At 47.3% G+C, this 14,884-nt stretch overlaps 1 protein-coding gene and 1 long non-coding RNA gene across 3 annotated transcripts in view; both read left to right on the top strand.

The window, feature by feature from the left end:
- The first annotated feature begins 1,071 nt into the window (after positions 1–1,071).
- On the top strand, positions 1,072–3,085 carry LOC143369794 (uncharacterized). Its single transcript, XM_076814178.1, has 4 exons — positions 1,072–1,527; positions 1,611–1,844; positions 1,920–2,019; positions 2,226–3,085. The coding sequence occupies exons 2-4, from the start codon at positions 1,659–1,661 to the stop codon at positions 2,396–2,398; spliced, it is 459 nt and encodes a 152-aa protein (XP_076670293.1). The 5' UTR covers positions 1,072–1,527; positions 1,611–1,658; the 3' UTR covers positions 2,399–3,085.
- A 2,782-nt stretch (positions 3,086–5,867) lies between these two features.
- The window catches only part of LOC143369810 (uncharacterized), an 86,220-nt gene continuing 77,203 nt past the window's right edge, over positions 5,868–14,884 (top strand). The window contains exons 1-3 of one of the 2 annotated variants that reach the window (XR_013085494.1): positions 5,868–5,987; positions 6,298–7,755; positions 7,895–8,503. This is a non-coding gene — a long non-coding RNA (uncharacterized LOC143369810). Of the gene's footprint in view, positions 5,988–6,297; positions 8,504–14,884 lie in introns of those variants that run through there. The other variant, XR_013085493.1, reaches the window with a different exon arrangement.

The raw sequence follows: 14,884 nt of genomic DNA, 5'->3' as shown, positions 1-14,884 counted from the left end.
TAGGACGTGTAATAAGTGTGTTTCATGTTCTGTTGGACGGTGGGTAGAGTGGCCGAGTGAACAAGACGGGTAAATTGGCTGAACGGGTGTTTATTACCTTGTGTATACAACAGAGCCTTGCTGATTACCAGATGCCCCGCGGTGGGAGCGTTATGTGTTTCCTGGAGTACCGCTTCCCGAAGTGGCTGGGGGGGCGCACATTTTCCATTCGGATTCGGACCGGCGGCCGTGTGTGTCCGAGATGTGTCTATAGAGACGCCCCCCGTAACTCGGTAATCGGGGTAGCGGTGCGCCTCCTAGCTATCCACTTCCTCCCGAGAGTGGGACGGTCCTTCTTCAGGTTGCCGGGAGAGGGCATCTGCGACGACGTTGGTTGTCCCTCGGCGGTACTGGATGTCGAAGTCATACTGCTGGAGTTCTAGGCCCCAGCGGGCCAAGCGGCCGGAGGGGTTGTCCATCGACCGTAACCACTTGAGGGATTAGTGGTCGGTCAGGACGGTGAACCGATATCACTCCAGATATGGTCGCATCTTGTGAATGCCCCATACCACCGCGAGGCATTCCTTTTCTGCTACGGAGTAGTTGCGTTCGGCTATGTTGAGCGTCCGACTCGCGTACGCAATTACCCGTTCTTCGCCGTCTATTTCCTGGGTGAGTACAGCCCCGAGGCCTTCGTTACTGGCGTCCGTCTGTAGGATGAACGGCTGGTTAAAGTCCGGACATGTCAGAATCGGGGCGACCGATAGTTGCTGGCGGAGAGATTCGAGAGTTGTGGCTACCTCGGGGCCCCAGTCCCACTTTTGCTTTTTCTGTAATAGTCGGGTCAGTGGGGCGGCCAGGTCGTCAAACCTGGGGATGTATCGCCGGTACCAAGATACCATCCCCAGGAACCATTGCAGTTCCTTGACTGTAGTTGGAGGGGGTATCCGAGCGATGGCCTGTACTTTTTCGGGGTCGTTCGCTACGTCTTCGCTAGTGATTGTGTGCCCGAGGTATTGCAGCGCGGTGCGGCAGAATTGGCATTTTTCCTTGTTGAGTTTTAGTCCCGCTGCCCGTAGGTGCTGAAGGACCTCCTTCGAATTGTCGAGGTGTTCTTCGAAGGTTGTCCCCAGTACGATGATGTCGTCGAGGTACGCAAATGCTCGTGGTTCCAGTTGGGGACCAATGACTTGGTCCAGAAGGCGTTGGAAGGTAGCCGGGGCGGAGTGCAACCCGAACGGCATCACTCGGAACTGGAACAGGCCTCGCCCCGGGACGGTGAAAGCAGTGATGGGACGGCTTTCGAGGTCCAGGGGTACTTGCCAGTACTCGTTGGCCAGGTCCAGCGTGGAGATGTACCGGGCGCCTCGCAATTTTTCCAGTGTGGCCTGGATCTGGGGCAGTGGGCATGCGTCTTTTTCGGTTGCCTCATTGACCCGGTGGAAGTCGATACAAAATCTCTTCTTCCCGTTCTTCTTCTTAACGATGACTACCGGCGAGCTCCATGGGCTAGAGGATGGCTCGACGATCCCTTCGGCGAGCATTCGGGTAACTTCCTCGACGATTATTGCCTGCATCACGGGGTTACGAGGCGTGTATCGGTGCTTTACTGGCTCGGCCCCCATTTTCAGCCGTAGGCGGTGCTTGGCCATGTGCGTGAACCCGGGCAGCCGGTCGAAATGTCGGAGCTCGTTGCTGAGGAATGCCTCGAGTCATTGATACTGCTCCGTGGTGCACCCGTAGAGGCCGGGGTTTTGTTCGACGACGGCGGCTGCGGCCGGAGGGACCCACTTCTGGCCCTGCACCCATATGGTTATCCCGAGGGCTCGAAGTGCGTCCATCCCCAGGAGCACATCTTGCGTGAGGTTAGGGAGGACCCCGCACGTGAGGGTGAGGGTACCGCTACTGACGGACATGGTCAGTTCGATGTCTTATTCCAGGGGTGCTGTGGCGCCGTTGGCGACCTGTACCTGTCTCTCCGTGGGGGTACCCTGGTCACCGTGTTCCCGGCACCAGCCGACCACCGTCTGATTGATGTAGGTGAGTGAGGCTCCCGTATCCACTAATGCCTGGAACCACCGACCGTGGATTTGAACCGGGATGAAGGGGCGGGTGTCGCCCTCTAGTGTTGCTGAGGCCGCCGGAGTGGTGCGGTCCGGTCATGGCCTCGTCCGCCGGTCCCGTCGTCGTTTCCCGAGGCCGGGGTGCACGTGCAATCCTTACTGAGTCGGCCTTCTGTCCCGCAGCGGCTGCAGAATTGTCGCCTTGGACTGCGGCAGTTTCGGCGGAAGTGGCCGCGCTGGCCGCAGTTCCAAGAGCACTCGTCCCGGCTGTACCGGTTGCCAACCTATGCGAGGTTTTGTGGTGCGGAGGGTCGAGGAGTTCGGCGAGCGAGTTGAAGTCGGCCCGGCGGATGTAGTGGCGGTACTCCGTAAGTAGGTTGGAGTACAATCAATCGAGTTGGCTTGCTGCGGACATCTGTCCATGGCGGCGCATGAGCGTTCGGAGGGCGGTAGCGAAATCGCGGGCTTTCTCGCCCGGGCGTTGACGCCGCTGGTGGATGGCCATTTCCAGCTCGTGCAACCGACGCCTTGGCAGATAGGTTTGCCGGAATAATTCTAAGAACACGTCCCAAGTGGGAATATCGGCTTTTTCGTTCCTGAACCACTGCAGGGCCGAGGCTTTTAATATCCCGGGGAGACAGTGCAGCATTTGTTCCAGGGTAATCTCGTAGCTATCCCGTAGGTCGTCCAGCTGATCGAGGAAGTCCTCCGCTCCCTTTCCGCTGTTACGTATGTGGATTTTTTCCCATACGCCGGTCTCAACCACTTTTCGAGCTCGCGTCTGCGAAGGGAAAACGCCCTAAAATCCTTTTGCTTATCACATACCACTAAGGGGGGTCATGATCTCGACCATCTGGATCACGACCATGGGAACGGGAGTGACACGACGACGACCCCGAAGAATTTCCTTATATGGAAATTTCAAATGCATCCCCACTCATTTTTGGGACTATATAAACCCTTTGGTTTCTACCCTCTGCGGTTAAAAGCAGTACAGTTACGCGTAGAGTAACGTTGTGTCACGCTCGTACCGAGTCGGTTGAATTCAGTAAGATCGAGCTAAAGTCTCCGTCGGAATCATAGTTGACCCCATAGAATCCGCGAGTTCGGTTTACATTCTATTGGGCACTTTGTAATAGCCGCTCGTACGCCCCGCATTGCCAGTGCGTCAACACCGAGCAAATTAGTGGTAATTTACACACATTTATTACACTATTTAACCGCGACATTCACATTTGTACTATAATCTTGAATACACGAATGGTGTTCACTTCTAAATCGAGTTGATTCGTTAAAACCCATCTTTTACCCAGCGATCCTTATAAACTTAGTAGCGCTCACCCACTGATACAACTTTACCGCTCGAGTTGTATCGAATATAAATTAAGAGTTACGAGGCATTAATAACATTTCCCGCGACTCCCTGATCTAGCATCAGGTTAGTTTGCAACCAATCCAGAACAAGGAATTTTACCAACCTAGTGGCTCCCCGATTTCGCATCGGGTTCGTCCACGCTTAACCCTCCTACGGCTCCCTGATTTCGCATCAGGTTCGTCCATATCCTACAGCTCCCTGGTTTCGCACCAGGTTCGTCTGTGAATAATCCAACCTCCTAACAGCTCCTCGACTTCGCGTCGAGTTCGTCTGTGAACATCATCCTAGTGACACCCCGATTTCGCATCGGGTTCGTTCACGACGTTTCACCCTCCTGCGGCTCCCTGATTTCAAATCAGGTTCGTCCGCGCTTGACTCCATTCCTAGAGGCTCCCTGATTTCGCATCAGGTTCGTCCGCGCACCTTATTAACAAATTCGTTAACCATATTCCTTGGGAAATACCATTCTCGCCGGCCTCTCGCGTTGCCGCAGCCCCGGCTCGTAACACCGCCATCGTAGTGGGCGCCCCACCGTCGAACCCGTTCCATTATGTGGTGGGTGGAGGGCGACTGACTGTGGTCTCCACCAATGGCCCTGACCGGGAAGTCTTGAATCCGATCGCCCAGTGGGTAAAACCCGCGGGAGATACGGAGACTATAGGATGTCCTCCGGGGCAGGCAAAGCCTGTCCCTAAGATTGACGGCGGATATCGACTAGCGTTTAGAGGTCGACGAACTCGCGTTCCTCTAGGGGCCGTGGAGGTGGGGGAATCCAAAAAGACGCAGTGATACACCTTGTAGTACACAAGAGATAGCTGGGAGAGCTCTGACCGTTCGCCTGTAACACTTGTGGTAGATTCTGCCTGGCGGGCCCGCCGGACTAGCTTATATGCGGCGCCACGCTAACTTCGCGAGCGAGAGCGCCGCTCGGCGCGCAGCCATCTCGCGGCCGCGCTGGACCGCGCCAGGCGCGAACGGTGGGGGAAGATCAACGTCTCACCGTTACAACTCGTTACACAATAAAAGATTTTTTAAAATCTGGTGTTCCGTATTTCGCGGAAGGCATTGTTCCGTATTTCGCGGGTCTGCAACACATGTGACGCACGTCACTGCGGTAGCGCTGCGCGCACCGCTCGAGGCGGTTTCCGTTCTTGCCAGCCTCTTCGAAAAGGCAGAAGGTGAATCTTCTTCTTGCGTTCTTCTCTGTCGGAACGTTAGCGAGTTAACTGGTCCCAAAACGCAGTATCTCTATATCATTGATGTTAAAAGTATATTTCAATATCTGATCATTCGTTACGGTATAAGGTGTGTTTGTTACATAAAGCAACAATAAATTTTGCATTCTTCAATCAAAAAACCCATTGCAATTAGTGCGCATCATCGCACGAAGCGTCTCGCGGTGAGGAACTCCCGCGTCCACGTCAGAGCCTCAGAGAGGCTAATTTCTGTTCATCTGGGTTCTGAAGTAAGGGCTCTGAGCATATAATATCTCTCAAATTTTCGAAAGCAAGTTGAGATTGTTTAGTCCAAACAAAGGGAACAGCTGTCTTTAAAAGTTGTGTCAAGGGTTTAGCAAGTTTGGCCATATTGGGAATAAATCGCCTGTAATATCCTATTAAACCTAAAAATTGCTTTGTTCTTCTTAGTTTTTGGAATGGGGAATTGTTTAACTACTCTGATTTTCTCGGGATCAGGTTTCACACCATTTAAAAAAATAATTTGTCCCAGATATGTAAGTTCCTGTCTAAGGAAACGACACTTGTCAGGTTGCAAAGTTAAACCAGCGTTTTGTAATCTAGCTAAAAGAATTTTCAATTTCCGGGCATGTTCTTCCAGGGAATCGGCATATATGACTATATCATCCATATATACAAAGAGTTCAACTCCCTGTAAACCAGATAGAACCAAATCCATACATCTCTGAAACGTTACTGGGGCATTCTTGAGACCAAATGGCATCCTTTTGAATTCATAATGCCCATGAGTAGTTGAAAAAGCAGTCCTTAATTTGGATTTGTAATCCACAGGTATGTGGTGGAATCTAGAGGCTAGAACGAGAGTACTAAAATATTTAGCCGAACCGAGTTGGTCTATTATGTCAGTGATGTTAGGAAGGGGGTAAGCATCATTAACAGTTTTTTCGTTTAGTTTACGGTAGTCTATTACAACACGCCAACGAGGTACATCATCAGGACCTGGTTTTTTCGGAACAATCCAAACAGGTGAGTTATACGGCGATGAAGACGGTTGAATTATTCTATTTTCCAATAATGAATTTATTTGCTTTTTAATTTCCTCCTTATGAACTTGAGGAAAACAATATTGCTTTGTATTAATGGGTATCTCATCCGTGGTAATTATGCTGTGCCGAATTGTATCGGTTGAACCTAATTCGTCCGAGGGAAGATAAAATTGATACGGGAATGCATTTATAATCTCTAAAATACTAGTTTGCTCGGCATCATTAAGGTCACTTAAATTAAGATTCTTAAATAATTCAACTAACCTACGAGCATCGGCCCTTGCTTGACCCACATCGGGATCACCTGTTCGGGCTGAACGGGATGCAGGTAAAGCCTCTATAAACACTTCTAACTTGATCGGAGCTACATTAATGGTAACAGGATTAGGAGTGGTATTAATCGTTAGAACTGTGGCGAATACACTCTCCTGTGTGACCAACACTTCGCCCACATACACACCCGGTTCTGTATCAAACTTCCTAATTTCCGTATTTTTAACTGGAATACTAATAAAATTTTTTGCACGTGGAGGTAAATTATACGAAAACGACGTTCGGAGTGGAAACTCTATATTTCCAAGCTGAAGGCTATTCGGTATAGTATTTCGGAATATTAATTTTGCTTCTAATTTTTCCAGAAACGGCATTCCTATAATTCCCATCTCCGTGATAGGGAAGTTGTCGTCAACAATCTGGAACCCTACATCAACTCCGTGAATTTGTATAAAAGTTTCTCCTTTGGTGGGAATATTTCCTGAGTCTATACCGCTAAGATTATAAATAACACTTGTATCTATCTCCGTATCCGAAATCACAAGCTTTTGTTTTATCAGATTAAGCTGGGAACCGGTATTAATAAGGACATCAGCAGCCCCGTCACGGAAATTACTATGCACCAAGGAAAACACAGGCAACCGACTAACTTCCTTTAAATTGATCCTGAAGCAGAGCGTGTGCAATCAGGGGTTCACTTCGCATCACACTCTGAGAAGCCCCCTTGGAGTTTAAATTATCGGTCTTTGTTACTGAGGGATGCTGGTTATGGGTTTGAGAAACATTTTCATTTTGTTTTTTGTAACACCGAGCCTCGAGATGACCTGTTTTTCTGCAATAGCTACACCTAATAGAATTGCGAGCTGGTAGTCTTGTAAATGTTCTGTTAATACGAGGGCAATTATTTCGAATATGGCCCGTTTGATTACATTCGAAGCATTTAATATCACCAACAAAATTTGAGAAAACCTTGGCGCTGGAAATAAAAGGTTGAGACGATGAATGTGCTGTAGAATGTTCGTTTGTTTCCCGCTCCAATCTACTAGCAAGATTAACGGCAGTTTCTAAATTATCGGTTCGTTCCTTATAAACAAAAAGTCGTAAAACTTCGCTATGAAGACCTCGTATAAAGCTCCTAATAGCCGCCCGTTCAAATGAAGCTACGTTGCCAGTAAGCTGTTCGGCACTAAATTCTTCCCTAACGGCCTCTAAACCACGAGAAAGAATTTCAGAAACACGCGCTCCATAAGTCCTAACGGTTTCACTCCGTCCCTGACACAGCACCTTCAATTCGTCCTGGATGCGATCATCGAAGGTTTGTTCGAATACTGTTTTGAGCAACTTAATCAGCTCATCTAGCGTATTCGGGGTTTTATGATTCTCTATTAGTAATTTAGCATGACCCTCGATTCTATATCTAGCTACCGTGAGAAGATTTGCGCGGTCTGCTGGTTTTAACTCTGGAATCGACATCCCGACATTGCTTAATAAATGCCGTAAGGGAACAAGATGTCCCATCAAAACGTGGAATCAAATCCGCCGCGATCTTTAATGGCATATAATCCGACGCCTGACTGATACTTGGCAAGCTAACGGTATTGGCCGCACTGGAACAAGGCAGTTCTTCAATTTACCTGGGCAAAACGGGCACCGGAGTACTCGAGCGTAAAAGGCTGAGCTTATCCAAATGAGATGTAGAAGGAGGAGGCTGTGCCCGAGGGATTTCTATCGATAAATCCTCAATTTCAAAGTCCTGAATACTCTCTGCATTTGCTTTTTGCCTCCAGCGTCTCCTCATCGCGATCCGAATACGCAGCATTTTGGTAGTGTAAACTTACGCTTTGATCAAACTAATTAAACTATCGACCCTACGTTAAATCTAGTCGCAAACACGTAAATCAATAAAAATGCGCTTTACGTAAGTTGTCTATTTGTCTTTTAGGCCCCACACGTTTCTTCCAGACGAATTCACCCAATCTGCTTGCCCCGTTTGGTGTTGAGTGAAAACGTTGCAGCTCCATGTTGACGCAGCTTGTAGTTTGTCCACGTAGCTCCTCGTTGTCCATTCGATGCTCCAAAAAGCTCGTCTCCGTTCCGTTGTTGAGAGATGATGTGTGAGAAATTCAACGGATAATTCCGATCGAATTGTACATGTGGTTCCAGGGAATTTCCACACGGCCACCGAAAACCACCCACCTCTGGCATTCGCCCTTTGCTCACGGGGAAACCGTGAAAAACCCGTGAGAGAGAGGATGTACTTATTCACACAATTTTTAATTCAACACACCGTTTAGAATTAATATCGTATTCATATAATACGTCTATTTCAAATTCTGCGTCTTTTCGTGCACACTATGTATGTATAAATTAAATTTAAATTAAGCGTCCAATCGCACTATTAGTCTCTATTATCACAAATGATGCACTCGCGAGCCGGCAAAGTTAATTGGCTAAATAGTCTTTCAATTACTTTTGAAAATCCCACCGCTGTCACCAGTTTTGTTGCGCGGTTCCGTGGAGATTTCTAAATAGACGGCGGGTCCGTGCCCGTGGAGCGCTGAAGCAGTCAGCTCACGAGTTGCGCGGGAATTTCCACGATGAAATGGAAATAAAGTGAAACTCTTTTGAATAAATAAATGTTTGAATTTTTAATAAGTAGCTAGACGTTGATCGACAAGTTCGATCTCACTTCTTACAAATTAACTCCTCGCTTGTCACCTCAGAATGCCCTACTCCTCCAATTTCGGCATGTTCCTCCGACTCGCTCTTCGAATTCCTTCGTCCAATCAAGGCGGTGACATCTCTTAAGTTTCGTCAGTGGGTTGTCCTCCAACCATCTCTCCGTCCTTGGCCCTTCCTTCGCGCTTCCCTCAACTCTTGGCTGGTGGTCGAGGCACGCTTTCTGATTACATATAGTTTACATGGGCTGCGTACAGTACATACATTTCTAACAGGTAGGAAAGCGCAACCCTCAGGGTCAAGACGACGTCGCCAGCGCAAAGTTTATGACTTTATGCCTTTCCCGAACTGAGTTTTAACCCTAACAGGACATCGGAAATTATTGAAAGCGAGGACAGAATTTTAAGTCGTTTTACGAGACGAGCAGCTGCCCGCTCGTCGAAATTTGGCACGCAGATGTGGAAGGAAAAGTTCAGCTATTTATTATCCTCGCTTGGCCTAACTGTAGTTTCGAAAATTACTGAATGCTATCCCAGGTTCTCGTACGCCTTCTGAGTTCAGGTATCAGCTACTAATATTGTATGAGCACGTTCGAAAAACTGGCATGGAAAAACCCTCGAGAAGCACAACGCGCTCTACGTGTTTACGAGTCCTGGCAATAAACTCTTCCTCGTCCCCGTTCCAATCTCGCTTAAAACCTTCCAGATGTGTTGTTCGTGTCAAACCCGCATGCCTACAATAAATCTTTCCGTTTACAAAGGATTTTGAATTTCGCTCTACATCTAACGTCGATATTTCTATGTCTTATAGCTAACTTCACGCAATCACACATATTTACATCAGCGAGCATCGCAACAACATACCATATCGTTTGTTCAAAGTGGTATCCGTTGTGCTTGAAGACGAGCGCTCGAAAAATATTCAACAAATTATTGTCCAAACGCTAAGAAAGATTGGAAAATTAAATGTTGTTGAACTGAATTTTAAAAAATATAGTTTTGTAAAGCTCGTCACGACACACATTTTTTCTCTTTACAGTTTGTAACGAGTTACGTCGGTAGGACGACGATCTAGCCCCCCACCGCGCGCCCGACCTCGGCGCGTTCGAACCGCGCTGGGCCAACGGTCTTGCCCCCCACCACTCGTCCGCGGTTTCCAGGACCTGACACGAGAGGGTTGCCTAATTAGTAACTCTCTCGCTGCCGAAATTACGCGGGCGAGAACATATAGGCCGGGGGCACACGCATATTTGACAGAGAGAGACCGCCTAGAGCGACAGTACGCATCGTACGCCTCTTCCAGCGACCTTCTGTACCATTCCACGTTCTCGTGTCGACACCCGTTATTGGAATACCAAGCGCTCGTGTAAGCACCAGTTTCAGTGCGAGGACAGACTGAGTCACTGCGTCTTTTTGGACACTCCTCTTCCACGGTTCTCAGAAGGACAGCGTGAGCCATCCTCTGGACGCAGACCGAGATCCGCCATCGATCTCCTGAACAGAATTTTCTCCGTTCTCGAGAGCGTCCTTATAGTCTCCGACTCACCCACGGGCTGTACCCACCGGGTAACCGGATCAAAGACTTTCCGACCAGGGTCCAGCGGCAGGGTTGGCCCGCCAGGACACCGAAGGGTCAAATCGTCTATCCCCTCCCCCTTCGTCGAACCGTTGCGATCGATCGAACTACGCGCCGCGACGTGTATCGCGATCCGCGCCGCCGCTCACACCGGAGCGATCCGCGATAGATTAAGCCGCTTACACATTGTGTGCCAGCATAGACCTGGCCGGGCCACTCTGTACGTAAAGGCTCGTATAGACTGGGCGATAATCGCCGGCAACTTTGTCGCCAGCGACTTCAGCGGGTCGCCTGGCGACTCGCTGGGATGCATCGGCTTGTCTCCAGCGACTTTTATCGAGCGACTGGTATCCAGCGACTTGTGTCCGGCGACTCGGCAACTTGTGTCCCCCACGTTATGACCAAGACCCTTCGGCGTCCATTCCAAACTCTATTTAGTAGCCATGAATCCGTCAATAGCTATGGGTGTTGGCGCCGCGTTCATTGTAATAGCATCCACCAAAAGAAAAAGAAAAAGGCGTTGGTGGAAAAAGGCGTTTTTGAGAAATGGAGAATATTATTGGAAATGGGTTATGAAATAAACTGTAAAACAGTATATTCTTTATAAACTCTAGTTTATTTTACTCAGCTCGGAAGGACGTCGTATCGTGCTGAAGGCAAGACTCGAAGTGAAGAGAAAACGCAAAGGCAATTCGAAAAGTCCGTTGTCCACTTGAAAAGGGACAGGCCTGCGTTCTGTCTCTTACCCTTGCAGTTAGAATAAGGATTCCCTAACAGACCCATGGGCCCGCTGGCCTCTGGTTTATTGCTTTTGTCAGCGGTTCTCATACGTAACCAAATTCATTTTTGTGTTACCAATAATCCAACAAATATTACGGTGACGATTTAATGTCACAGTTTCTATTAAACGACGGAGGTAGTTTTATTAATTTTGTGCGAATGACAAAATCTGATTTTGAAGAGCTCCTGACTTTAGTTTTTCCAAAAATTGCAAAGAAAGACACAAATTGTCGTCTTGCAATTCCGCCCAATATACGATTAGCTGTCACGCTTAGATACTTGGCTACAGGTGATTCTTATGCCAGTTTAATGTATCTATTCAAAATATCGAAACAAGTAATATCATCCATTGTGCCGGAAGTGTGAGAGGCGATCATCGAAGTTCTTCGACAATACTGTCGGGTAAGTAAAATACACAGCATTATTTATATATAAAATGTTTTTAATATAATGTTAATAATTCACTTAATGTTCCTTAAAATTACTTAATATTACACAACACAATTATACAATACATTCACATAACACACTCATACAACATACACAAAGTAGGGGAAGCAGAAGCACGATCCGAATGCCCGTTTACCCGTAAGCACATCAAATGTATCCCAGACCCACTGTCCAGAAACTGAACTATTTCGCAAATATTTAACAGAATTAAAGAAAAGTGTACATAGGGTAAAAATGTGTCAGACAAAAGAGAAATGGTTTCAGGGGGTAAGTATTTCCTATGTGGACGCGTAGAGGACATATGCAGGCCAATTTTGTTATTTTACATGGGATCATATGCTTTTTAATACATTATTCGTTGCAGCTCGGCATTCTCTATAAAAAAGTATTAAACTATATATATCGAAAAGCTCTGTACTATACATAGTTTAATACTTTTTTTATAGAGAATTCCGAGCTGAAACGAATAATGTATTAAAATCATATGATTCCATGTAAAATAACAAAGTTGACCTTCATATCTCCTCTACGCGTCCGCATAGGAAATACTTACCCCTCGAAACCATTTCACTTTTGTCTGCCACATTTTATTCTATGTACACTTTTTTTAGCGTTGTTCTTCAAATCGAACATAATTTGTTAGTATATATGGTTCAGTTTCCGGGCAATGTGTGGGGGTTACATTCGATGTGCTTGCGGGTAACGGGTATTTGGATGGTGTTTCGTTCGTTGCTTCAATTCCTCCTATCTCAAACTGAAACAGCAAATTATCTATTTTGTTCTTTAAAATTGCCGTATCGCGACTATTTCGTTTGGCACTTCGCATCCTCCTTCCGACCACTTCACCATACGCCGCATAATCGTCCCTCTCCTTCATCGTGTCCTCCACACTTTTCATAAAAGAATATGCCTCGTCCACTCTGGAATCGGTCCTAGGTCGTTTCCTTGAGACGTTCGAGCCGTTGGTTTGCTCCACATAAGGATTAGTTTCATCCGCAACAGCAGCCGCTACTGTTGTGGATGATGTCGACGCTCCATCACTACTTGAAGTACTCGGAGGCACCTCCGCATCGTCCTGAAATTTGAGACACATAATGAAATATTTACTATGGATTAACCATTTGCGTAAAACACACCTATATTCACACACAGATATACATATGCTCCTGTACATACACGTGTATATATATTGTATCTTGAATTTTTGCAGATACCAGGATTAGAAGAGGCATGGTTGGAGATAGCGGAAGGCTACAATAGCAAATGGAATTTCCCCCATTGTATTGGTGCAATCGACGGGAAGCACATCCAAATTGAAGCTCCACGAAATAGTGGGAGTATATATTTCAATTACAAGGGGACATTCAGCATTGTGTTTATGGCCATCGTAGATGCAGAATACCGCATTATCTATGCTGATGTGGGATCACAAGGCAGAATTTCCGATGGTGGAGTCTTCCATAACACCAAATTTTATGATAAATTAATAAAAGGCGAGCTAAATATTCCACAGCCGAGATCACTGTTAGGAGGAACAATTCGTAGCCCCTTTGTTCTAGTAGCGGACGATGCGTTTGCGTTAAGCCACCATTTAATGAAACCATTCCCTGGTTCGCACGAAAGCGGTTCGATTGGAAGAATTTTTAATTATAGATTAAGCAGAGCTAGGCGAGTGGTAGAAAATGTGTTTGGTTTGCTAGCTACGGTGTTCAGAGATTTTCGGAAACCAATACAATGGGAACCCACGAAAGTTGAGAGTATAGTGCTGGCGTGCGTACACCTTCACAATTTCTTGAGACGAAATACAGAATCAAGGCAACTGTACACACCGCCAGGCACATTTGACTTTGAAAACTCAAATCGGGGCGACATTATGCCAGGTAGTTGGCGAGAGAGTACACAAGGCACAGACTTCCTGAACCTTCAAAATATAGCCAGGAGACCACCTGGAGGCTACAAGGAAATTCGAAACGAATTTGCCCGATATTTTATATCACCAGAGGGGAGCGTACCATGGCAAAATGAAGTTGCCTGAAATTGCTTAAATTTTGAATAAAATTCAAATGGAAGGAAAAGTAATTGCTGTTATGTTATATGGGCCCTTCCGGCTCATCCCGTGCTTGCTATCCTCGCGTCGCGTTCCTTCGAATCGGCGATTCAGCGGAGTCGCCCCGCGCGTGTTACTCCGGTCGCCGAACCGGGGAAGTTATCGTTGTCAGCACAACGTGACCATTGACAGCCGGGGCTCCTATATTTCCTTAATAAGCAGCGATCGACAGGTGCCGACGAGGCGATTCCCTTATCGATTTCGGGAGCGCGAGGCGCAGCCCTCAACCGCAGGACTTCGTAGCGAGAGGCGTGATTTGTAGTTCGATCTAGTGAGTAACGACGAGCAGTCGGCCGTTTAGACCGACTGCTCGTCGTTACTCCCTAGTCTACAATCATTAGTAATTTTTTTTATACTGTACCCCACCGAACCCTCCACATATGCAAGTGATAGGTATACATATGCAAAGAGAACATTTGCGAGGTCGTACAGTGAAGTGGCCAGCAGCGGCGCCAATTCGTGTAACAAGATGACGACCGTTTAATCCAAAAAGAGGCCGAAGTCCTTATCACGTCATATTTGTGTTGATATCGATTTTACGACCATCCTGCTGTGCAAAGGTGGCAACATGTCTTGCAAAGGAACACGGGAACAAAAGGGGTAATCCTCTGACTGCGCGTGGCCCCCGCGTGCTTCGGCGTCCCTTCGAATTAGAGATAGATCCCTTATCGCTCGAGTATAAACGAGCGCTAGAATATCAAAATAGTAGGACGCGCGACGTATTGGGTTCAAGACAAGATTGACCTCGCGGAGGAGATATCACTATAAAGAGGTGGAAACCTCGCGTCTGAAAGGAATGCAGGTCCGAATGGTTCTAGTATAGGGTGCGTTCCATTTACGTCCAAAGCACCCGCATGGTTGCAATATGTAATGGAAATAACGAGCGTTGCGGGCGATTTGGGCGTAAAAAGTGGAACGCACCCATAATGACATTGCTGTGGTCCATCTTCGCTTGCACCCGATATGTCGCGCGTCCTTTTCTTTTTATATTCGAGCGCCTCCAATTCGAAGGGAAGTCGACGCAGCAAGGCCTGTTTAAAATAATGTCGCAGTTTTCCGCCCTGCCCTTCGTTAATCTGTTTATGGCTTTGTTGTCGGTGGTACATATACCTAGCCACTTCAAACCACCGTGTATCTTTTGACCACTACCGACATCGTGACATAGTGGTACCATAAACCGCGGCTCCTGGCAAAGCGGGCATTTCTTCTTTGATCGACGAAGGTGTTTAAAATTTCTTCGGTTGATTACGCTGACGCGAAATTAAGGTGGAAAAGTCACCCCTTCCTTGAAAAGACATACCTGAGTACCTACCCTGATAGCCATCTGCCTGCAGTCTGCCGGCAGATTGACAGCAGGGTCT

Source organism: Andrena cerasifolii, chromosome 6 (assembly GCF_050908995.1).
Source record: "Andrena cerasifolii isolate SP2316 chromosome 6, iyAndCera1_principal, whole genome shotgun sequence".
In the NCBI taxonomy this organism is placed as follows: Eukaryota; Metazoa; Arthropoda; class Insecta; order Hymenoptera; family Andrenidae; genus Andrena; species Andrena cerasifolii.
The sequence above is the reverse complement of the archived record's forward strand: the minus strand, read 5'-3'. Positions and strand labels throughout refer to the sequence as shown.

Coding starts and splice junctions, on each gene's coding strand:
- LOC143369794 (XM_076814178.1), top strand. CDS start 1,659: ATGTCGGAGCTCGTTGCTGAGGAATGCCTCGAGTCATTGATACTGCTC. Junction 1,845..1,919: donor AGGAGCACATCTTGCGTGAG/GTTAGGGAGGAC, acceptor GTCTTATTCCAG/GGGTGCTGTGGCGCCGTTGG. Junction 2,020..2,225: donor CCACCGTCTGATTGATGTAG/GTGAGTGAGGCT, acceptor TCTGTCCCGCAG/CGGCTGCAGAATTGTCGCCT.